The sequence below is a fragment of the Saccopteryx bilineata genome, chromosome 4 (genome assembly GCF_036850765.1).
Source record: "Saccopteryx bilineata isolate mSacBil1 chromosome 4, mSacBil1_pri_phased_curated, whole genome shotgun sequence".
NCBI classification, from domain to species: Eukaryota; Metazoa; Chordata; class Mammalia; order Chiroptera; family Emballonuridae; genus Saccopteryx; species Saccopteryx bilineata.
Window position 1 is genome coordinate 287,906,881 of NC_089493.1, and position 24,240 is coordinate 287,931,120.

At 55.4% G+C, this 24,240-nt stretch overlaps 3 protein-coding genes across 5 annotated transcripts; 1 reads left to right on the forward strand and 2 right to left on the reverse strand.

Moving 5' to 3' along the window:
- Positions 1-42: 42 nt before the first annotated feature.
- Positions 43-2,928, reverse strand: DNASE1L2 (deoxyribonuclease 1 like 2). 2 transcript variants are annotated; one of them, XM_066275231.1, is made up of 7 exons: positions 2,785-2,928; positions 2,604-2,692; positions 2,426-2,509; positions 2,247-2,347; positions 2,059-2,171; positions 1,710-1,961; positions 43-1,314 (listed from the first exon to the last, which is right to left on the reverse strand). In XM_066275231.1, the coding sequence occupies exons 1-7, from the start codon at positions 2,926-2,928 to the stop codon at positions 1,261-1,263; spliced, it is 837 nt and encodes a 278-aa protein (XP_066131328.1). In that variant the 3' UTR covers positions 43-1,260. The 2 variants fall into 2 exon arrangements, with proteins under 2 accessions (XP_066131328.1, XP_066131327.1); XM_066275230.1 differs by having other exon boundaries at positions 2,059-2,174.
- Positions 2,929-4,154: 1,226 nt separating this feature from the next.
- On the reverse strand, positions 4,155-14,057 carry E4F1 (E4F transcription factor 1). Of its 2 annotated transcripts, none has more exons than XM_066275221.1 (14): positions 13,813-14,057; positions 10,995-11,146; positions 9,846-9,951; positions 7,397-7,590; positions 7,187-7,307; positions 6,936-7,088; positions 6,675-6,844; positions 6,128-6,337; positions 5,774-5,978; positions 5,399-5,622; positions 4,962-5,160; positions 4,736-4,878; positions 4,594-4,656; positions 4,155-4,515 (listed from the first exon to the last, which is right to left on the reverse strand). In XM_066275221.1, the coding sequence occupies exons 1-14, from the start codon at positions 13,973-13,975 to the stop codon at positions 4,159-4,161; spliced, it is 2,460 nt and encodes an 819-aa protein (XP_066131318.1). In that variant the 5' UTR covers positions 13,976-14,057; the 3' UTR covers positions 4,155-4,158. The 2 variants fall into 2 exon arrangements, with proteins under 2 accessions (XP_066131318.1, XP_066131319.1); XM_066275222.1 differs by having other exon boundaries at positions 5,774-5,860; positions 6,109-6,337; positions 13,813-14,055.
- A 6,958-nt stretch (positions 14,058-21,015) lies between these two features.
- On the forward strand, positions 21,016-24,017 carry PGP (phosphoglycolate phosphatase). Its single transcript, XM_066275232.1, has 2 exons — positions 21,016-21,799; positions 21,934-24,017. The coding sequence occupies exons 1-2, from the start codon at positions 21,160-21,162 to the stop codon at positions 22,257-22,259; spliced, it is 966 nt and encodes a 321-aa protein (XP_066131329.1). The 5' UTR covers positions 21,016-21,159; the 3' UTR covers positions 22,260-24,017.
- Positions 24,018-24,240: the final 223 nt, after the last annotated feature.

Here is a 24,240-nt window from a genome sequence, read left to right on the forward strand (position 1 = left end):
CTGGATTTGGGAATTATGAACTGGCAGGTGGACCCATTCTGGACCTTGGCAGTGTCACCACTGAGTGTCTCCTTTCCTAAATAATTGTGAAGTCCTAGGGTTATTTCATCCCCTGGCTGCTGGGCTGCCAGATTGCTAGAAGTATAAGGCAGTCATGTGCCCTGATGACCCACACAAGACCCTGCCCCCCAAAGAAAAATCCTTTGGCCACCACATTTGTTCATTTAGATGGAGGATATATGTGACAAGTCAGAGAAATCGGATGAATTTGAAGAGGGATGAGGACAATACTTGAAGAGGGGGAGAGTGGCATCCTATGTTGCAGGTGTCCTGAATCTTATTTTAGAGATATGTCCAAACCTTGTTCAAATTTTTGACACAAAGGATTTCCTTCCATACAATTCAGGACACTTACGAAATCCTGCCAAAGATGAGATGTTTCAAAAGCCAGAAACCTCACCAGGTCCTTGTCAGTTATGCTGTATACCCTATTCTGCTTGTTCCTGATCCTCAGATGATGGGTTTACTTGGGACACAGGCCACTGTCCTCCTGGACAAGTCCTTGCCCAACCCAAGGCTCCTGAAGAGAACCTACCCAGGAAGGCACCACTGAAGGCAGCTGTCCACTAGGTGCTGTGTGTGGGTTTCCTGTATGCAGGACCTTAACCTGGCCCTCTGAAGTGATGGACTGGACCCCTGATATGGACCAGTGCCTGAGGGTTCCTACAGGACCAGGGAGTTGGGCTGCAGGAAGAACACTGGGCTGGAAGGCTGGCCTTGCAAGGCAACACTAGAGCCATGTGAGCGCCGATCCCCACTGTACTCGGTACAAGTTCTTGAAAGCATTGACAATAGTCAAGATGGCAGTTCCCAGCAGGACAGGAAATGGGCAGGCCTGACTGTTCCCTGACAGACCCACTGTGCTGCACGATCAAGGTTTGTGCCACACACACTCCTGAGGACATAGGCCTCCGAGCCAACCTATTGGTGGTCCTGGCGGAGAACTCGTTTATTGAGCAGACCCATGCCAAGTGCTCCAGGGTGCCCCTCACACCCCTGTGAGGTAGGTGGTGGTAGGCCGTATTACAGATGGGGAAACAGACTGAGTGGTCCCATAACGTCAATGGCCACCTGTCCAGTCCCAATTGACCCTGCCCTGTGGTCTTGCTGGAGGTAGGCCGGCCAGCCCGAAGGAGCCCTGTGGGGCTGTTCCTCATGGACAGTCTGCAGGCAGCGTGCCCTGGCCAGTCCTCAGAGCGGTCAGTGAGACTTAAGGGTCACCTCCACAGGAAAATGGTCACTGATGGCAAGGGCCTGGAATGAGAGGGGGCCGAGCCTCAGGCCCTGCTGTGCATCCCGTCCGCCCTGAGGCTTAATCTCAGAAATCCACCCCCCCCACCTGGGATGGAGCCTATGGTTTCTACACAGCACTACATCTGGGGGGCAGGCCAGCGAGCCCTAGGCTGCCCACCCTTGCTGCTGCCTGCAGGTGGGGTGTGGGCTCAGACTCAGAACCCCACCTCAGAAGAGGCAAAGGGCATCCTATCCTGCCTCCCAGACTTGTTCCCTTTAGCCAGCACTGAGCCTCTAGGGGCCTTTTCTAAAAAATACAGCTGAGCCTGGCCCTCCTGAGCAGAAGGAACCTGGCTCCAGGGTCTGCCAGTGCAGAGCGGCCCGGAACCCCCGCCCTGATGGGGCTCAGCACTCACTTGAGTCTGGTCCAGGCCGAATACCTCCTGGAAGTTGTGCACAGCCGCCGACTGGGGCTTCAGGCTCCTGCGCAGGCGGGCGCCGCAGACAACGATGCGATCGTAGGCGCAGTCTGAGTTGCCCACTGTGGTGTCAGCACTGTCCGGGATGAGCCACTTGAAGACCTCGCTGCTGCGCAGGCGGATAGCTGCCCAGTCCTCCTCCCGCACGTAGCTGCAGTCCGCGTTGAAGTCACCCAGGAAGAGCATGTCCTGCGGGGAACCAGGATCTGAGCCAGCCCAAACCACGCCTCAGTAGCCACCCGCAGCGCAGCCTCAGGGGACCCAGGGCAGCGCAGACGGGGCTTACATCAGTACCCCACTTGTCGATCACGTCCAGGTACACGTCATAGAGAGCGTCAATTTCCGCTACGGCATGGTGCGGCGCAGCGTGCAGTGGAACTAGCACCAACTCCTTGGCAGCTGCTGGAGGGGGTGGTAGTCAGAAGTAGGGGGGGCCTGCATGAGTGGCGGGGTCTGCAAGGGGCAGGGCCTCACCAGAGCCGGAGACTGAGAATTTGACCACGAAAGGTTCACGACTGAAGGTGTCCTCTTGATCTGGATACTGGTATGTGTCTATGACCGACACCGAGTCCTTCCTGGGGGCAGAGGGTGAGTGGATGCACTGAGCCGGCCACCTCCGTTAATAACCCCCATGCTGTGTCCCTGCCCCTCACCTGTAAACGAACAGGTACATTTCCTTGTATTGGTCCCGCCCCAGGGGCTCACTGCTCACGAAGCTGTACTTGTGCCTGGACACGCTGTGGAGATATGGGCCAGGCCCAGAGTCAAGGCACCGTGCCAAGGCGTGGGATGCCAGCCAGAGCTCCTAACGCTGGGTCCTGCCTGCCACACCTGTTGATCTGCTCCATGAGGGCGGACACTGCACTCAGGTCCGGGTCTCGCACTTCCTGCACAAGCATGATGTCATAGCTAGCCAGGATCTGGGGAGGGGACCACAGGAATGGTGGGTGTCATGCATGGCAGATTCACCCGCGGAGCCCAGCAGCATCCCTGGCCCTGGCCCCAGCCTCACTTGCGCAATGATGCCACAGCAGGCCGAGTCCAACGCTTTGTTGTCACCGAAACTTTGGATGTTGAAGGCTCCAATGCGCAGTGCTGCTGCTCCGGCAGCCCCCAGAGCCCAGAGTGCAGTCAGTAGGGCCCAGGGCCTGCCCATTTTGAAGAGCCAGAGGGCTGGGACAGACACAGACCCCTTGAGAGCAGACCTGCAGTCGGACACACCCAGACACCTCTCCACTCCGGCGCCAGGGGCCTGACAGGGTATGCCGCCCAAGGCGGGCCAGTGTCTGGGTGCCTCCTCCCCATGCTCTCCAGGTCCCCCCAGGGCAGTGCAATGGGTTCAGGGCCCTCCTACTCCATGGGGAAACTGAAGCCCAAATAGAGGGACCCCGTTACCATCCAGCTCCAGGCGCAGTCCAGCCCCTAGACTCACCTGAGATGTGGATGGGGCCGTGCCAGAGGCTCAGGATCTAGACCCAGGTAAGGTTCTGGGGTCCAGGCTGGGAGTGTGTCCGTGGTACCTGACAGACTTCAAGGGCTTGGTCTGGGAACAGCTCTGGTGCTTGGGACAGGCTGGTATTTGAGGCCCTCGTCCAGGGAGGGGCCGGACTGCTTGGGTCCCGCCCCCTCTACAGCGTTGGTGCCAGAACTCCTGGCTCCCATTCCCATGGAGACCCCAAAGGGCAACAAGGAATATACCCTGAGACTGCTCCAGCCTGTAAGTCTGTCAGAATCAGGACTCAGCAGCCCCTGCCAGTACCCCAAGAGCTGTGTGAGAGTGAGGGAGAGAGCCAGCCACACCCATGGGCCAGGCCTTGTTCTTGTCCCCAATCCTCAGAAACCAGGTCACCCAGAATCGCCCTCCTGGAGCTGCATCCCCTCTGGGAAACTAAAACAACACAATTAGGAAAGGCCAGCCCCATCTTCGGCCCCACACATCTCTGCTTCTCCTCCTCATTGTCAGCCTCCTGGTCTCCTGGCCTCAGTCCCCTGCCCTAGGGCACCACATTGGGCCTCAGGAAGCTGGGGTCACAGCAGGCAGGTGGCTGCCTGTCCACATGCCAGTGACACCCACACACCGCCAAGGTGTCGCCAATTCCATCGGGGCACTGGGCGGGGTGGCCAGGCACAAGCCTACAGAGTGGCCTGGGAAACCTGCCAGGGCAGTGGCGCCAGTGCCAAGGCAGCCACTACCGCAACAGCACAAGCAGTGGGTTTTCATGTTTTATTATAAAGCAACAAAAACCTCTATTTACACTCCCACGTCTGAACATCTGAATTCTGTGCCCCATCTTTTCCATACTAGGCCAGGTAGGAGTTAGCAGGGTATCCAGGGTCCTTGTCCCTGACCCAGTCAAGCACAGTGGGACCCTACAGGGCACCCATGCTAAACAATGACAGTCTGCACTTCGAGCTGGCCCTCTGGCGAGGCAATGACCAGCTCACCCGCGTGCTCCAAGATCTCAATGTCCTCTGATGAAACCATGGTCACAGTGGCCTGCTCAGTGCCATTTGTGCCTGCGCGGGCAGTGAGTACAGTGCCCTCACTGATGGCCGAGGCCAGCGTCATGGCCACCTGCTCTGTCAGGCTCTCGGGGGTGGCAATGGTAATGGTGTCAGCAGCTGCTGCTTCTGGACCCAGCCCCGCCTCCTGATCCATGGTCACGTTCTGCACAATGATCTGGTGCCCGGCACTGGCCTGGTGTACAATCTGCTGCACCACCTTCATGATGTGGCTGTCCACCTGTGGAAGGCGCACGGCTCAGCCCCCAGGTCTGGTGAGAGGACCAGGCTGCCCCTCCCCCCCTCCCCAGCCCCTCACCTCTGTCTGGGCACCCTCAATGATCTCTGTGGCTTCACTGGTCTCCGCATCATCCGCGGTGGCCTGGACAGAGGGCCTGAGGTCAACCTTGCCTGCCCCTAGGCCCCAACCCAGCCCTGCCCAGCCCAGCCCTGCCCAACACCTCAATGATGTACTCCTGGGTGTCAGCCACCACAGAGGAAAACTCGACCAACACTGTGTGCGGGTCTTCGTCAAGGACAGTGGCAGCTGCTGTGGGGCTCTCCTCGGACACCAGCACCTCCTCCACCTCCAGCAGGCAGCCCCCTGAGATGGGGAGCTCAGTTAGGGCTGGGCAGGGCTGGCCTCCTGCTCCCACTCGCCCCCTCCCTCCGCCCTCCAGCCCCAACCTTTGGTGCGCAGGTGCCGGTTGAGTGTGCCATGCTCAGCAAAGCCACGGCCACACTTGTAGCACTTGAAGGGCTTCTCTCCTGTGTGGTGCCGAACGTGCCGCACCAGTGAGCCTTTCTCCCGGAAACCTCGGCTACAAAACGGGCATACGTGCGGCTTCTCCTCCAGGTGTGTCCGGAAGTGCACCTGCTGGGCATTCTGAAGATAACCCACCACCAGGATCAGCGTGGCCACGGCTCAGACAAGCTTTCCCCACTAGGGAAAAGACCTCTAGGGCCCTGGAAAGGGTGGGATTCATGGTCCAGTGGAGAGGGGTCAGGCCAACACTGAGCAAAGGGGTGACAAGGGAGGGCTGGGGCAGAAACAAAGAATGGACCTCGACCAGGGAGTCAGGAGCTCAGGAGTGGGGGCCAGAAGCCAGGGCTGGAGGGCCCACCTTGGTCTTATACCGCTTGCCACACTCAGGGCAAGGGTAGGGCCGCTCATCTGAATGGACACGCCGGTGACCGCGAACATGAGCGATGGTCTTGTAGAGTTTCCCACAATCTCCACAGCGGAAACGGCGCTCGTGCACGTGTACCTCTTGGTGCTTCTTGAGCAGGTAGGCCTTGGGGAAGGACTTGCCACACTGCACACATATGAACAGCTTCGGCCCTGGCCCTGGGGCCGCACGCAATGTCAAGCCAGGTCCAACCCCCAAGGGCCCCACCCTAATCCCCTGCTGCCTGCCCATAGGCCACCCTGACCACCCACTGCCCAAGGGACCATCCTGATCACCCACAGGCCATCCACTGATCAGTGCCCCACCCACCTGCGTGCCCCCTTTTGTGGGCCTCCAGGGTAGCGGCTGTTGGGAAGGTTTCACTACACTGAGGGCACAAGTGGGTCCTGGGTACAGCTGAGGCCTCGGCCACCTGGGGGACCACAGCACACCTCCAGTATTCACTGCAGGCTGGGTCCCAGCAGCACCAAGGACAGACCCTCAGCTCCCCCACCCTGGTAGGCTCCATCTGGGCCTGGGGTAAACAGGGCAGGGGACAAAGTTATTACAGAAAGGGAGAGCAGGGAGAGCAGCAAGGAGGCTGGCAGCCGGGCCGGTGTGATGAACAGCTTCATCTAAGGTGCAGCCCCCAGGAACGAGCCCACCAGCAGCGCGGGTGCCTACCGTCTCCATCTGCTCCACTCCCAGCAGCGGCAGCTCTGGAGAACCATCTCCCAGGCGCTGGGGACTGGACGCAGGGGGCAGGACCGGCTCCAGGGCCCCTTCCTCCCCAGTGACCCGCTCAAGGACGATGCCAGAGTTCTGAATGGCCTGGTGCAGCAGGTTCTCCCGACTGTCCTCACTGGGACAGGGAAGCTCCTTGGAAGCTGGGGGCTGCGGGGGAGGCGAAGGGAGGGAGGTGGGCCAGGCAGCTGGGCACATGCACAGACCCGCCACACACGGCAGACCCAGGGGCCCAGAGACCACTGTGCACATCCAGTATCTTCACTCAGGATTGCCCCTGGGAGCCCCACAGCCCAATCCGTCTACTCCGGCCTACCCCATTTTGCCTCATCCTGCTCTATAGTAGCCATTGTTCTGCTGTCTCCCCTGCAACCAGACGAAGTGCCAGGAAGGCAGGCCCACGTCGGTCCTATTCCCATTGGAGCCAGTGCCCAGAACAGAGCCTGGCACTGAGAAGACAGAGGCCATCCCCCCAGACGACCCCCACCTCTGTGGCCAGGGATTTCATGCCCAGGGGAAGCTCTTGCATTTGGACATGGACTTCATGGATGACAGTGCCCTTGGCATCTGTCACTAGATGAATCACAGGCGACGTCTCCATGGGTTCGCCTATCACCGATGACGACGCAACGGTCCCCACAGTGGAGGTGCCAGACCCTTTAAGAACCAAGAAGAGTCCTTGAAGAAACCGCCCCCCACCCCATCAGGAACGCTCCAGGGCTGGGCAGGGAGCCCTCCCCACGCTGACCTGCAGGCGCATCCTCTTTGCCAACGACCACATCCTTGCTCAGGCTGAATCGGATTTTTTCCGTGCATGGGGTGAGAGACTTAAGGTGCCGTGTGAGCGCGCCTGACTCCCGGAAGCTCTTTCCACACTTGGCACACTTATAGGGGCGTTCATCTGTGGAATGGAGTCAGCTTTGGGTGGGGAAGGCAGGCCTGGAGCCACAGTCTCACCCACCTCGAGGCAGGAATGCTCCACGTACCAGGCTAGCTCACCTGTGTGCCGCCGGTGGTGCCGAATGAGTGACCCCTTGGTCCGGAAGGAGGCCCCACACAGCTTGCATTCGTGATCCTTACGGCTGCTGTGGGTGACCATGTGGGCCTTAAGGATGCTGCCCTGGGGGGGGAGGGGCAGCAAGGCTCAGGCACCTCCCCAGGCAGGAGGCCTGGCCCCCCCACGGGCATGGCCCGAGACCCGAAGCTCACCGTCTTGAAGGTCTTGTGACACAGCACGCATACATAGCGGCCGTCCTCGTTGACCAGCAGCTTGACCTGGGCCTGCTCACCCTGCCCAGCCAGCCCAGACCCCCGATGGTCAGAGCTGCCTGAGATCTCCGCCATCTCGCTGTCGCCCGGATCTGTCTCAGCACCCACAACGACTTCTCTGATGTGTCCACTGCCTGAAGAGAAGCAGGGCAGCCTAAGCCTTGGGATGCTGCGGGCCCTACCACCTCCTGGGCTTCTGGCCCAGGAGCACTGCTGGAGCTGCCTGGAGAAGCTCCCGGCCCCCAGCGTGTGTCTAGTGGGGAGACCATGGTGAGCAGATACCCCCTCCCCTAAGCCAAGAGGAGCACAACACTACATGTATGAAGATGTCCTGCTACCTCTAATGGCAATGGAGTACCAGCACAGAGATAGTGAACAGGCCAACCCAGCTCACTGCAATCTGCCCTGCTTGCTACCCCAGCTCCGCTAACAAGAACATGCTCTACTAAGCTATCAGGCCATGGCTTTCCAAACAGAATTGAAGCACCTGACTCAGAAGATAAAGGCATATCTTGCTCATGCTCTGGTTGGCCTGTCTGATACTTTATCTTTCCTCTGCCCCAGAAGGAAACTTCCAAAAGGACACAGACTTGAGTTCAAGTATGGTACACAGACCAAAGGGTCAAGGAAGGGGGAACAAGCGAAATGTAAGTTTGTTTCCCAAAAAGAAGCAGAACAGGGTGTCTCACCCTCATGCCCTGCTGACCATGCCCGCTGGTGCAGGGCAGAAAATTCCCAGCTGTGGGACACCAGCAGCTGGAAGTTTAGAACTCTGGTCAACACTGGACTCTGGGCCACTGAGGAGCCAATGCCAAAGGAACATTTGGGGCACCAAGACACATGTAAAGGGGGAACCTCCCAAGGGTGCAAGAGAGGCAGGGGGTGCTCAGCAAGGAGCCCTCGGAGATGCTGAGCTGCAGGCATGGAAGAGCCGGAGTCAGGGTAGAGGAAAAGGGCCTGACTGGACAGGGCTGTGGAGCCTGGACATAGCACCCAAACTCATAAACCTGGTTTTTCTTTCTTTCTTTCTTTATTCATTTTAGAGAGGGGGGACAGGGGGAGAGGAGGGAGGAGAGGGAGGGAGAAAGAAAGAGGGACGGGAGGAGGAACAGGAAGCATCAACTCCCATATGTGCCTTGAGCAGGCAAGCCTAGGGTTTTGAACTGGTGACCTCGGTGTTCCAGGTCAACGCTTTATCCACTGTGCCACCACAGGTCAGGCTAAATCTTGTTTTTCTATATGATACCACACACCCCAGACACAACACCATCCAGCTGGAGCATGGCCCCACCTCCCACACGACAACATTCCTATCCCAAAGTGGCACCAGATAAACATCTTTGTCCACAGGAATGTCAGAGGGAAAGACGGCACAAAGACAAGGACAGGTGTTCCAACACCTCCCCGAGGCAGGGCATTGGCAGCATGCCTGCTCTGCCGTTCCCCTCTCCCAGGTCTCCGCCACCACCCCTTCTTCCTACCCCAGACAGTCCCAAGGGTTTCCCAAGGCCAAGTTCTACCTGCTGGCCAAAACTGTCTAGCTGCTCAGCCCACTCACACACCTACCTAGGCCCTGCCCAGCAGGCCCCCCAGGTGACCACCATCCCCTTCCCAACTTCCCAAGGCATCAGGCCCAACTCAGCTTCTCTCCACTGCTGGGCACACACACCCAGCCCCGGCTCCCTCCGCCTGCCCCAGCCTTGGGCTGCCCTTTGAATGTCACCCCTGCATGCTGGATTGCCCCCAATTAATGTGTATGATCCAGTCCACACCTCTCAACACCCCTTTCCCTACTGCACACTGGGAGGTACTTTAACTTAAAAAAAGCCATCAAAGAGGCTGACTTGGCATTATATGCTCATAAAAGCCTTGTGAGAATCAGGGCAAGAATCACTACCGCCGTGCGGGGGGAGTGAACACTGGGGAGGTGAAGGCCAAGGTCAAGCAGCAGGTCAGAGCAGGAGCAGCAGGTGCACCCCACGCATGCCCCCCCCCGAACCTCTAGGGACAACTGTGGGGGAAGCAGGAACCAAAGGAGGGTCGCAGAAAAATGAGGAAGATTCTAGAAGGACCAGGACAGAGACAGTCTTGGGAAGTAGCAGGAGAGCAGCCAGCTCATGATTATGCACAAAGCAAAGAGTCCCCAAGGCCCAGGTACGCCCTAAGACTGCCCAAGTCACGTGGTGCCCCTTTCCTGGCAGGGCAGGGCCCGATGCCCAATGCTCAGTCCCCCCACAGCCCCTGCCTGGGGAAGGTGTGCATGAGGCCTCAGCCCCTCCTGGGCCTGGCCTTGCTCTCAGGAGCAGAGAAGCATGAGTGGGCAACAGAGGTCCCCAGGCTCTAGCCTTGAGCACAGATAGCGACCAGGTCAGTAACACTTCAAGCTTACCAACAATATCAGGCGTGTGGCTGATGTCCGCTGTCAGAGAAGCTGCTTCCACAACAATGTGGGCCAAAGTGATGGGCTCCTCTGGGCTTGCCGCCACCGGGACCACCTACCAGGGGGGAACAGGGGATGTAGGGGACTCATCTGCGGGGCTCCAGAGCTCCCTTGGTTTGGTGAGTGCGGGCTTGGGTTTATGTCCATGTGGGATGGCAGGGGTGGAGGCTCTCATCTTCCCCAAGAGGACCACTGCTCTGAGCCTGGTTCCCAGCCTGACCCAGGGAATCAGCCCCATCCCTCTAAAATCTCTGGTCACTGAGGAGCGTGGAGCACTGAGCGCCCTCAGGGAGGACTCCAGACGGAAGTGATCAGAGGTCCAGCTCCAAGCTCAGCGGCTGTGCAGAGATGAAGTAATGAAGGTAAGCACCTACCCCAACCACCCCACAACAAGCCCAACCAGGGGTCAGAGGACGGCCCCAGGGCTGTGGAACCAGTGGCTTTCCTAGATGAAAGGGCAGCTCTGGGAGGGGCAGGTAAAGAGCACAGGGTCAGAGTAAGACAACTCTGGGCCCACTAGCCTACTCCCCAGTGGTAACCTGGGCAACTGACTTCTCTGGGAGCCTCCTTTCCCGCTTCCCTGTGAGTAAGATCACAGGAGTGCCCACCATGCGGAGGCACTGTGGACCTTAACTGTGTGTGTACAGTCCCGAGCATGCATGGGGTACAACAAAGCCGGCCATTTCTATGACAGGTGATAGGACCCACAGAGCCACGCTTCGTTTGTGGGATCCCCAGGAACTAAGTGTACAGGACAGGAGACAGGCCAAAATTCCAAAGACCACCATAACACCCCTGAGCCAAGACAGACACTTGGGCTACAAGAAAGGAGGAACTTCAGGCCTCAACTGCACATGCTTTGGCCAGAGGCTGCTGAGAAGGCTGGGCCATCCAGGAAGCCCCAGAGCACCACCAGGCTCTTGGTGGCAAGGCTCTGGCCCTACCTCATCCAAAACAGGATGCTTGCCCTCTGCCCACTCCCGTATCACAGGGAACCAGCCACACAGGTCTGTCCCAGCATGCCACTTCCTTCTGCTGTCAGGTGAGACCGAGGAGGAAGGGAGCACACCCACGCATGTGTGTGGGTGGTGGGCTCACCTCCTGGCCCAGCAGCGTAGCGGCTGCAGGGGTGGTAGGCAGGGCCTCCTGGGGACCCCGCTGGCAGACCTTCTGGAGCTTGTGCTGAACAAAATCCTCCAGGGCGGTGAACTCTGCCTGGCAGCGGCCACATCTGTGTACATCATCCTCATCTGTAACAAGCCGCAGTCAGTGGGGCTCGGGAGGGTCTCCAGCCCCAGGCCAAATCTGCCCAAGGGTAGCATCAGAACCAGAGGCGCCTTCCCAGGCCCTCCCAGAGGGGCTGAGAACACTCTCAGGGGCCCAGGGTGCAAGCCCCTATCCTCTGGAGGTCTGTCGAAGCAGCACCGACCCCAGGAAGAGCAGCTTTGAGCAAGGATGGGCTCCAACTGTACACTTTGGCTGCAGGGATCCACTGAGGCTGTTGTGCCCAAAGCCGCCACCTCAGAGATGAGGAGAGTCCAGAGAGTAGTTATGGCTGCAGAGGGATCTGTCCAACCCAGTTTGGGGACAGTGGTTTATGGGGTTTGCATGTGCCCTTGGGCAGCCCGGTGCCATATCTGGGTCTATTCCCTCATCTGTAAAATGGGCCAACCCAATGCAGAGTACAGCAAAAGGAGAAGGGGTGCCGGGACCGACAGGGCTCTAGCTGAGAGGCCCGCCCTTTGCAAACACAGAAGAGGGAGCACCTTCCTGTTACAATGAAGACATCCAGGGTGGACCTTCTCAGAGGGGCTCCATGCCTTAGGGCAGGGGTCTCCAAATTTTTACATAGGGGGCCAGTTCTCTGTCCCTCAGACCATTGGAGGGCCGGACTATAAAAAAAACTATGAACAAATCCCTATGCACACTGCACATATCTTATTTTTAAGTAAAAAACAAAACGGGAACAAATACAATATTTAAAATAAGGAACAAGTAAATTTAAATCAACAAACTGACCAGTATTTCAATGGGAACTATGCTCCTCTCACTGACCACCAATGAAACAGGTGCCCCTTCCAGAAGTGCGGTGGGGGCCGGAAAAATGGCCTCAGAGAGCCGCATGTGGCCCACGGGCCGTAGTTTGGGGACCCCTGCCTTAGGGTCACAGCACATGAGCCCCTTACTACCTGGGTTGACCAGCAAGTGCATCCCCTTCCTGCTCACTGCATCACTACCACATTCTAGACATTTCACTGGGGAAGTCACCAAATCCAGACAGCAAACTGGGGAAATGGATATGACTATTTCCACTCTAGAAAAAACAATCTGAGATTCAAGGCCACCCAGCTGTGGCCAGAACCTGAACCTGAGGGCCTACTCCAGACACTCCACTGTTTGTACAAAGAACTGGGGAGGTGTTCCTTCTGCTCACATAAAGTCAGCCAGTTCCCATCACCTCATATGCAGTCCCACATTAAGGTCAAATCTAAGCCTGGTGCACAAAAAGACCAGTCAATGCCTGTTGAATTCATAAGCAGACAAAAGGCCAAACCACACTGATGACTCGCCTACAGGCCACCTGATAAGAGCCACCAGATGGCTCATCACAAGCCAAGCACTGAGGTGTCCGCCACCCTTTAACCCTCCTAGCCCACTCGCTGAGTCTGACTCTTCACCAGAGTGTTGTTGCTCTTAAAGGAACTCATCCCACAGAAGGGGACACACCCAGCCCATGTGACACTGAGAAAAGGCCATGGGCAAGCCCAGCAAGGTACAGCAGCCTCCAAAGAGACCCCTCTTTAAGTTGGCGCTGTCCCACACCCAGGGATGCTCCTCCCCAAGCTGGAATAAGGAGTAAGAAAAAACTGTACCAAGAATATGAATGCTGTGGGGACGAAGACCTCCAGCCCAATATCACTAGCCAACCACTTCCTGTTTGACTCAGTCTACAGCCTCATGGGACAAACTCAGAGGGCAAAGCCAACAGTTCTATCTCCAAAAGCTACATCTCTGTGAATGAGCCTTCAACGTGTCCCAGCACACTTCTCAGAGATTTACATGCTCTATTTTCATTCTTACCCCTGTCCTATGAAACGGCAGAACACAGAAGGAAGTGTGTTGAACTGTCACACAATCCTTGCTACCTAGCTGCGTGACCTGGTCACTTTCATATTTTTGAACCTCAATGTTCCTCACTCACAAAATGGGAATAATAACAACAATAATAATAGTGTCAAGGGTTCGTTTGAGAATGAAAAAAGTTGATGCAGGTTAAGTGCTTGGTACATTATCAGCAGTAGCATCCCCATTTCATAACAGGAAATGGAGGTTCAGAGAGGTGTGGGTCACTAGCCCATGATCAAATAGCTAGAAAGTAGCAGGTCTGGGATGGAGCCCGCAGGCTGGCTGCAGAGCACTGGCTCTCCTCCCCAAGGGACAGCCCAAACAGAGACCAAATCCTGGAGAAACCTGAAGCCCCATCCTCCTGGTACCTCCAAGGCACACACGAGCCAGGGCCCTAGCGGCCGGTCAGGTGCAGTGGGAGGGGAGAGCAGGACTGCCCAGACAGGAAGGCAGAGAGGAGCCGAGCCGTGGGTCTAAAGGGGCTGGAAAGCGATCGTGGAGGTCTACACACACAGCCCCGGAGGCTTGGGCAACTGTCAGTATCCCTGAGTGCGCACCCGGACCCACGGGAGTGTTTGGCGCCCCACAGGTGAGGCCCAAGAGTCTGCGGAAACCAGGGGCTCTTAGAGGGCTCTGAGGGGAGGGGTCCCATGAGAACCCGGGACGTCCGCAAGAAATCCGGGTCTGGGAGTATCAGTCGTCCCTGCAGCTCAGGTAATCAGAGCCTCGGCCAGCCCTGTGCTAAGCCTCCCTCACCCCAGCTGCGCCCCGCCCCGTCCAGCCCTGTTACCTTCCTCGCTAAAGGGCGCTGGGAGGCCGAGGAAGCCACCTGGGGCCAAGGCCGCTGACGCCGCAGCCGCCGCGACCCCGCCCTCGCCCGCTTCCCGCCTGGCTTCGGCCCGGGCTTCTGCCGTATGCGCGGCCGTCACCCGCACTGCCATCGCGCCCTCCATGTCGCAACGCGCCGCAGGAAGATGGCGGATTTACGACCGTGTCGTCATAACAACGGGCCGCGCCAGAGCGAGTGAAAACGAGGAGAATAGGTCGCTGGGCGGGGCCAGAGTGAGTTTGATGGACAGGTGGTGGGATGGAGTTTATACTGAGGTGATGGGGCGGGGCTTCTTATGGGGGCGCGGTCACAGTGGAGCGGACTGACAAGCTTTAGGGCGGATCCAGAGGACAGCCCTTGAGGCTCGACTTAGAGCTGAGGGGGCGTGGCCGTGCAAGAGGAACAGAAGGCTGGGGTGAGGTGGGGTGGAGCCGGAAGAGGTTGGGCTGAGAAACGTCAATTTGTTCCTTATGTTTTCTGACCAGGGATCAAACCCACAACCCTTGTGCAACCAACTGAGCTATCTAGCCAGTACTTTTATTTTATTCTATTTTTAATTTTTTCATTGATTTGAGAGAGCGAGAAAGAAGCATCAGCTTGTTGTTCCACTTAGTTGTTGTAAAGCCAGTAGCCACGGCCACAATCACAGCCGCCTGGTCCATTCAGGTTCGCATTTGATTCTGACAGACGGTAATGAAACAACGGAGTCAAGAACTGGTGGGCCATCATCTTTATCCTAGCTTGCACCGATGGGCAAGAAATACACACAGTGGGAAAACACTTCCCTTTCCATTCAGGGCTGCCAAAGCCACTGACTTATCTGAATTTCCTAGAATCAAAGGTCTCTACCTCACCAGCCTTAATTCACCTTTGTTCCCCATCTCCTTCTCTCTGCACAAACCCTGCACAAACTGGCTTCTCCTTCAGAACTCCGCCATCTTGGTTGCTTCTCTTCTCCTCCGAGTGGCCTTTCTCTGCTCTCCTCCCTAATGCTAATCTCAGGAACCGAAAGAGAGCAAGCTCCCGGTCTGCCCCATTTTATAGTGTAGAAATCAAAACTTTTAATCCAATATACAAACAAGGAAGTCTCTGATACAAAGTCACTTAGCGTGGGAAAGGTTTAGCCTTAAAACTAAGCCTTAGGGCCCTGGCCAGTTGGCTCAGTGATAGAGCGTTGGCCTGGCGTGCAAGAGTGTCAGGTTTGATTCCCGGCCGGGGCACACAGGAGAAGCGCCCATCTGCTTCTCCATCCCTCCCCCTCTCCTTCCTCTCTGTCTCTCTCTTCCCCTCCCGCAGCCAAGGCTCCATTGGAGCAAAGATAGCCCGGGCGCTGGGGATGGCTCTGTGGCCTCTGCCTCAGGCACTAGAATGGCTCTGGATGCAACAGAGTGACGCCCCAGATGGGCAGAGCATCGCCCCCTGGTGGGCATGCCGGGTGGATCCCGGTCAGGCTTATGCAGGAGTCTGTCTGACTGCCTCCCCGTTTCCAACTTCAGAAAAAAAAAACACAAAAAATCCCCCTAAGCCTTAGGATATAACAACCCTGCCTGCTGCCTGCTTACAGCCTGTCCCCCACACCCAATGCAAACTATAAGCAAGCAAACCTATATATCATATTTACAAACTTATTTGACCAACATGATAAGTGAATTCCAAACTGCCCTCTTGATGTTCCGCTTATCCGTCAGACCTCACCCTTACTGGACTATTGCCCCTGAGACAAAGGAATTCCAAAAAGCTGACAAGCCGCCCCAAGGAGGGGCTCCAGACATACCAGGACTTTTGATTCAACACTCACATGCTCGAAGACCCCCAAGGAGGAGCATTCCGGACAAACCAGGACTTTTGCCTCAGTATCCCCTCAGGCTCTCCCAAACACTATATAACTCACCCCTAGTCTGTAACCAGCCGCTCTTCTCCCCGGGAGAAGTGCCTGGCAGGGTTCCTTTCTTCCTTTCAATAAAGCCTGTTACTCTGGTCTTTCGGACTCTCATGGATTCCAACACAACAGAGAGAGAGGGAGGGAGAGAGAGTAAGAGACAAAAACACTGATCTGTTTCTGTATGTGCCCTGCTGGGGACCAAACTGGCAACCTCTGTGTGTAGGGACCACGCTCTAACCAAACAAGCTATCCAGCCAGGGCCTTTGTATATTTTTTGAGTTGTGATAAATACACATAAAATTTATCATTAGTGACATTTAGTATGTTCACAATGTTGTGCAACCATTGTACTGAAGACTCAGGTTCAAAACCACCATCTAGTTTCAGAACTTTGTTGTTATTCCAAAAGAAAACCTGTATGCATTAGTAGTTACTCCCCATTCCCCCTTTACCCCAGCCTCTGGCACCCAGTTCCTGTTTCTATGGATTTACCATTTCTGGACATTTCCTATAAATAGAGTTACACACGTGGTCTTTTGCATCTGGCCTCTTTTTCTTGGCATAATGTTTTTTTTTGTTTTTTATGTTTTTTTTGTATTTTTCTGAAGCCGGAAACGGGGAGAGACAGTCAGATAGACTCCCGCATGCGCCCGACTGGGATCCACCCGGCACGCCCACCAGGGGCGATGCTCTGCCCACCAGGGGGCGATGCTCTGCCCACCAGGGGGCGATGCTCTGCCCCTCCGGGGCATCGCTCTGCCGTGACCAGAGCCACTCTAGCACCTGGGGCAGAGGCCAAGGAGCCATCCCCAGCGCCCGGGCCATCTTTGCTCCAATGGAGCCTTGGATGCGGGAGGGGAAGAGAGAGACAGAGAGGAAGGGAGGGGGTGGAGAAGCAAATGGGTGCTTCTCCTATGTGCCCTGGCCGGGAATCGAACCGGGTCCCCTGCACGCCAGGCCGACGCTCTACTGCTGAGCCCTCCAGTCAAAGGATGTATAAGAAAGCAATCAATGAACAACTAAAGTGACACAACTATTAGTTGATGCTTCTCATGTCTCTCTTTGTCTATCTCTGTCTTGCTAAAAAAAATAATAATAACAGAAAGATTTTCCTTTATTAATTTTTAGAGAGAGAAAGACGGGGAAGAGCAGGAAGCATCATCTCATAGTTGCTTCTCATATGTGCCTTGACCAGGCAAGCCCAGGGTTTATAGACTGGCAACCTCAGCATTCCAGGTCGATGTACTGTGTCACCACAGGTCAAGCCGACTGGAGACTTTAACCCCATTTGATCTGGGCCTCTCCAGGAAGGCCAGTCTCCAAGGAAGACCAAGCACAGACACAGGGCCTCTGCAGAGTCGGCAGCTCTGCCCTGGGAAAGGCACCAAGTAGATATCATCTCTATGCTGGGGGCTGCCCAGCTGGGGAACTAAGGACCCTTGGCCTGGCAAGAGCTGGGATGTATGAGGCACAGGTCAGATCACTGGAGGCGATGCCAGGGTGAGAACGAAGCATCTTTCTGCAGGGGGCTTGCTCACTTTTGCAGGGTTTTAAGCAGAGGGAGTGACAGTGTTTCAGAAGGATCCTCCCCAGCTGCTGTGCAGAAAAAGGACCTCAGGGCTACAGCATAAGCAGGCAGACTCAGGATGGATAGTCTCGGAGAGGAATACACAGGAGGAGGAGCAGATGGTGACTTGTGCAACACGTGGGATCTGAAGAGCTTCTGGGAAAGGAGGACCAGGAGGACACCTCACTTGAGGATGTGCTGAGAAACAATAGGGAAGCCAGCATCAGAGAGTCAGAAGGTGGCCAAAGCCCTCCTCCCTTCCTCTCCCTCAGAAAACTGGTGTGGGGAAGGGTTTCAAAGGCTGGACAGCTGGGTGTGGGTGGACACAAGGAATAATGGGCCCATGTCTGTACTGGTAAAAGCCTGCCCTGCTATGTGCTCCAAAGTCTGTGGAAATGAGTTGTTAGGGGGCAGGCCAGTGTTCCTGACTGGTTACTCCTTGGGGTCAGAAAAGGTCATCCTGACAATGGAGCTCTGGGCCCTCAGCTGGAGCCCAGGCAGACCAGCAGACACAGGAGTGGATTGGCCTGAGATCACTTGAAGCCAAAGTGGCCAAGGAAAGGAAGGAAGATCAGTTACCCCTCCCTCCCAGGCCTCTTTTTCACTCTGCCCTCAGAGAGGTCTCCAACTGCACACTGTGTTTTACAGTCAATACTGTGTTGACTTTCTGTAGCCAGAGCCAGACAGGAACTCTAGGATCCTTTATGATGGCTGCTCAATCTTCATTCCTTGGATGTACTTTTATTTGACCATATTGAAGAATATTTAGGTTGTGCACAAATTTTTTTGCCACTGGAGTATTTTTTAAATGTCATTTATTTATTTATTTTAGAGAGGAGAGAGAGAGAGAAGGGGGGAGGAGCAGGAAACAACTCCCATATGTGACTTGACCAGGCAAGTCCAGGGTTTCGAACTGGCGACCTCAGTGTTTCCAGGTCGACACTTGATCCACTGCGCCACCACAGGTCAGGCTGGAGTCTTTTTTAATGACCCATTTTTTTTTACTTAGCTCCTCAGAGGTGATAATTTCTGTGAAAATTTAGGTCCAATGGCTACTTGCATTTTCTAAAGAAATTTAAATTCATGCAAGGGTTTATTATTTTATTTATTTATTTATTTATTTAATTTTTAGAGAGGAGAGAGAGTGAGAGAGAGAGAGAGAGAGAGAGAAAGAGAAGGGGGAGGAAGGAGCAGGAAGCATCAACTCCCAAATGTGCCTTGACCAGGCAAGCGCAGGGAAGGGTTTATTTTTTTTTTAATTTTTAAAAATTTTTTTGTATTCCTCTGAGGTTGGAAACAGGGAGGCAGTAAGACAGACTCCCGCATGCACCCTACCAGGATCCACCCCGGCATGCCCACCAGGGGGCGATGCTCCACCCATCTGGGGTGTCGCTCTGCCGCAATCAGAGCCACTCTAGCGCCTGAGGCAGAGGCCACAGAGCCATCCTTCAGCGCCCGGGCAAACCTTGCTCCATTGTAGCCTTGTCTGCGGGAGGGGAAGAGAGAGACAGAGAGGAAGGAGAGGGGGAGGGGTGGAGAAGCAGATGGGTGCTTCTCCTGTGTGCCCTGGCCGGGAATCAAACCCGGGACTCCTGCACGCCAGGCCGACACTCTACCACTAAGCCAACTGGCCAGGGCCGGAAGGGTTTATTATTTTATATTTTAAAATTTATTTTGATCAATAAGAATACATTGGTTTCAGGTAAATATTTCTTCTTTTTTTAAACTTCTATTTATTGATTATAGTGAGAGAGGAAGGGAGAGAGAGAGAGAGACTGGGGATTGAACCAGCAACCTTTGTGTTTCAGGACCAAATTCTAACCAACTAAGCCATCTGGCCAGGGATCAGGTAAACATTTCTATAGTATTTGATCTGTTGAATATGTGGTGTGCCCATCACCCAAAGTCAAATCATTTTCCATCACCACCACATATTTGTCCCCCTTTACTCTCCTTCCCCCACCCACCTCCCCTGGTAACTATTTCACTTTTATCTATTTCCATGAGTCTCATTTTTATATCCCACCTAGGTGTGAAATCATAGTTAGATTTTTCTGATTTACTTATTTCACTTCATATAATATTCTCATGGTCCACCCATGTTGTTGTAAATGACCATATGTCATCATTTCTTCTTTTTTTTTTTTTTTGTATTTTTCTGAAGCTGGAAACCTGGAGGCAGTCAGACAGACTCCCGCATGCACCGGAACGGGATCCACCCGGCATGCCCACCAGGGGGCGATGCTCTGCCCATCTGGGGCGTTACTCTGTTGCAACCAGAGCCATTCTAGCACCCGGGCCAACTTTGCTCCCCTTGGCTGTGGGAGGGGAAGAGAGAGACAGAGAGGAAGGAGAGGGGGAGGAGTAGAGAAGCAGATAGGCGCTTCTCCTATGTGCCCTGGCCGGGAATTGAACCTGGGACTCCTGCACGCCAGGCGGACGCTCTACTACTGAGCCAACTGGCCAGGGCTGTCATAATTTCTTATGGCTGTGTAGTATTCCATTGATATGTACCACTTCTTATTTATTCAATTCTCTATGGAGAGACACTTTGGCTGTTTTCATGTCTTGACTACTGTGACTAATGCTGCAATGAACATGAGGGTGCGTGTGTCTTTGCATACCAATGTTTTTGAGTTTTTTGGGTAGATACCAGTAGAGGGATTGCTGGGTCATACAGTAATTCTTTTTTTTTTTTTTTTTTTTTTTAAAGAGAGAGAGAGACAGGAAGGGAGAGATAGGAGCGAGATGAGATGAGCAGCATCAACTGGTAGTTGCCTCACTTTAGTTGTTCATTGATTGTTTCTCATATGTGCCTTGATTTGGGGGATCAAGCCAAGCCAGTGACCCCCTGGATCTAGCCAGCGACCTTGGGATCATGTGATGATCACACACTCAAGCTGGCGACCTAGGGCTTCAAACTGGTCATCTCTATCCACTGCACCACCACTGGTCACCATGTTTCTTGATCTGGGTTGTGTTTACACATATGTATTGGTATGTAATAATTCCATCAAGTTGTACACTTTACTGTACATTACACCTCAGCAAAAGATAACAATAACCTAATAACGATAATGACTGTGTCCAATTAAGTGCTCTGTTCTGAGCAGTGTCCTCTTAGACCCTAATCCCACTGCTCTGGGAATCACAAAATCACTAAGACAGGGAAAACCATTTCTGCAAAGGACTGGAAACAAGAACGCAAGGTTTGCTGGAAAGGAGTTTGAGCTGGCTCTCAGGACTGGCCGTTATGGGCCCGCGCCCTGACACCGTGTCCGGAGAATGTCCAATGCAGATGACACAGCACAGCCCAAGCAAACGTGAGGACGTGACTGCCTTTCAAACTAGTGCAGGTGCCCCAGTCCCAGCGGGGAGCCTCGCCCTAAAAACGGAAGATAAGCCAGCCAATCAGTACAGTCGTAACCTGCCTGTCCCAGGGTCACTCGATTAAGGACGTCCGTCACCTAGGCTGACGATGTGCCTCCAGTGAACGAGCTGCCCATAGAGTTGCCCAATAAGCAGCGACCTTAGGTTCTGCGCCGGCTCTTTGGCTCCACAGCATTTCCGCAGTGAACGCTCCACTCCGAATACCGGTTGGCTCCTGCCAGCCAATCACCGGCGCACCCCTTGCCCTGCAGCCAATAGCTGCCACCTTCGCTGCACCGGGCGGTGACGGTTGGCGCTCAGCTCCCGCAACCCGCGGTAGGAAGGGGCAGATTGGTACAGACAGTGTCCAATGAGCGGTGCGCGTGAGACGAGAGGCCAATGAGCACGGCGGGGGCGGGGCGGGCACGGCGGCGGGCGGCTGTGAGGAGCGGCCGGTGGCGGCCGGTGGCGGCTACGGCGGCAGGCGGCCATGGCAGAGGCGGAGACCGGCGGCGACGGCTCCCGCTGCGTGCAGCTGAGCGCCAAGCGGGCCCAGGCGCTGCTAGCCGACGTGGACACGTTGCTGTTCGACTGCGACGGCGTTCTATGGCGCGGCGAGACGGCCGTGCCCGGCGCTCCTGAGGCCCTAACGGCGCTGCGAGCCCGTGGGAAGCGCCTTGGCTTCATCACCAACAACAGCAGCAAGACTCGCGAGGCCTACGCTGAGAAGCTGCGGCGCCTGGGCTTCGGCAGCCCCACGGGACCCAAGGCCGGCCTCGAGGTCTTCGGCACGGCCTACTGCACCGCGCTCTACTTGCGCCAGCGCCTGACCGGCGCTCCCGCTCCCAAGGCCTACGTGCTGGGCAGCCCGGCCCTGGCGGCGGAGCTGGAGGCCGTGGGCGTCGCCAGCGTGGGTGTGGGGCCCGATCCGCTGCAGGGCGACGGCCCCGGCGCCTGGCTGGACGCTCCCCTCGAGCCCGACGTGCGCGCGGTCGTGGTGGGCTTCGACCCGCACTTCAGTTACATGAAGCTCACCAAGGCCGTGCGCTACCTGCAGCAGCCCGGCTGCCTGCTCGTGGGCACCAACATGGACAACCGGCTCCCGCTCGAGAACGGCCGCTTCATCGCAGGTCCGTCCGCACCGCGGGCGGGAGGCTGGAGGGCGGGGGCGGGTCCGTCCGGCCCTCTGATTCCGGCCGCTCTCCTCCTGTCCCCTCCCTTCCCATCCCCTTCCCTCTCCGCCCCTCTCCGCCCCTCCCCGCAGGTACCGGTTGTTTGGTCCGAGCCGTGGAGATGGCCGCCCAGCGCCAGGCCGACATCATAGGTAAGCCCAGCCGCTTCATCTTCGACTGCGTGTCCCAGGAGTATGGCATCAACCCGGAGCGCACTGTCATGGTGGGAGATCGCCTGGACACAGACATCCTCCTGGGCGTTACCTGTGGCCTGAAGACCATCTTGACCCTCACCGGCGTCTCCACTCTAGGAGATGTGAAGAGTAATCAGGAGAGTGACTGCGTGTCGAGGAGAAAAATGGTCCCTGACTTCTATGTTGACAGCATAGCCGACCTTTTGCCCGCTCTTCAAGATTAAAGATTTAGCGTCTTTAATCGACAGAATAAAAAATTGAAAACCACTTAACCAAATTAATAGGTGGGGCTTAAGCACACGCTCAGCTTAGGTGGCTTCAAAGAGTATACTTGGAGTTAAGCTAAGGCACTAGTTAATCTTGTAAGTAACGTTTGGGGGGCGACTTTGTTACAAATGTTTATAATTTAAGATGCACTTTTAAATTTGGAGGGCATTGTCGAGGGTCCTGGGCCTTGGTTGCCCTTTGGCAAGAGCAGGCTTCGCATCGTCCAGGATTCAGACAACCCAAGGGCCTGCTGATGGGACTGAGGCGGGTTTAGGGATGTCGTGTATTTTATTGAAAATTTCATTCAGGGAACAAGCTCCCTTGTAGGGCAAAGGGGAGAAGGGGCTGATTATGTTGATTGTCACAAGAAACTGGTACAGACCAACCTATGGCCCCATTGGTGTGATTATCACCAGAGGAGCCTGCTGCTGTGTCCCAGCTCTTCACTTGCAGGTGGGGAGCAGAGGAGGGGTCTGCCCCCTGATAGGGTCTCCCTGTCCTTGGGGTGCGGGGTGCTCCCCTCACCGCCACCATCCCACACTTCCTTAAAAACCACGCTGATGTTATAATTGAGAGTCTGTCGTGTTTCTGATGCTCAGGGCTGCAGCTGCTCATACGTGGTCGTGCAGCTCTGTAAACTCGACCCAGCTAAGCCTCGGCTTTCTCAAATGTACGTTTAAATCCAGGTGACATGGACTGAGCATTTTGTTGGCTGAGTGGCCAGGAGGGCATGGATGCCTTTGCTGAACTTTGGCCTGCTGCATAGGGAGCTCAGAGCAGCATTGTTACCAAAAATTATTTTTTTAAACTTTCAAACAACTTTGTCAAGGGTTGGAATTGAATCTTAAGCGTGTTGATAAATAGCTATGCTCTGTTTCATAGGGCAAATCCCACTGAAGAAGTCTCCATGCCCTGTAGCCAGCAGCAGGGCTAAAGTCATGTACAGGCGAAGGAATGCCTGTTACCCAGGGTGCACTCTGGGTGGAGGAAAAAAGGTTTGTCCTCAAGAACAGGAAAATGGTTCTTAAAAAGTATCCAATCTCTTCCTGTCTTCCCATACCCTTGTTTGGGTGGGGGTTAGATGCCAATGGTCCATGAGGCCAACTATCTTGGTCCTGGAGTCATTTGTCAGTGGCCAGCTAGAAGACTGACAGGGTCTACTGGCTAGCCACAGGTTCTTGGTTGGGAACCCTGGCCTTTTCTGCCTGTTCCCTAAGTTGCTGACCTTTGGGTACAAGCCTGATAAACAGACTCAGGCTGCACTTCTAGGGTAAAGCCTGGGAAGCTGTTGCTTTGGGCCAGCTCCTTCCCAGTGCCTTGCCCTGTGCCCGGTGGTGTCTGCCTACATCCTGTGGCTTCTCCCCTCGTCCCAGAGTCACAGCACTCTTCCACTTGTTTTCTAAGAGTTCTCAGCAATAAAGGGTATCCTCAGCCTTTAGCTTCTCCCAGGCCTGGGGCGTCTGGAGTTTGGACTCTGCCGTGAGGCAGCAGGAGGGCAGCTAGCTGGTGCCTGGGAGGTTGGTGGTGCTGACCTTGGCTCTGTGAGGTCGGCTCAAAGTGGGTCTGGAATTTGAGCAGGCCTGTCAGGGCATTGTCACCCATACCAGGAGCACACAGCAGGTGCAGCGGTCAGTTATACCCTTGCCTGCGCCCCATCTCTGCCCTTATTGCACTGTGTGAACCCAAATGCATATTAAACTCTCAAACCATGCTGACTAGTGTGGTCTTTGCTCTTGCCTCAACAGCAGCCTTCACACAGAGGCTGCAGCTGTCTGGTCTTAGTGTTGGCATGGGGTAGGAGCATGTGGTCAAAGGCCATTCTGGGATTTCAGTTCCGGAGCTGGAAACCCAATCTCCTCTCAGGCTTATTGCAGAGGGACAGGTTCTGAAGATCCAGGAAAAATGAGGCCCAAAGTAAACCCAGCATAGGGAAGGACT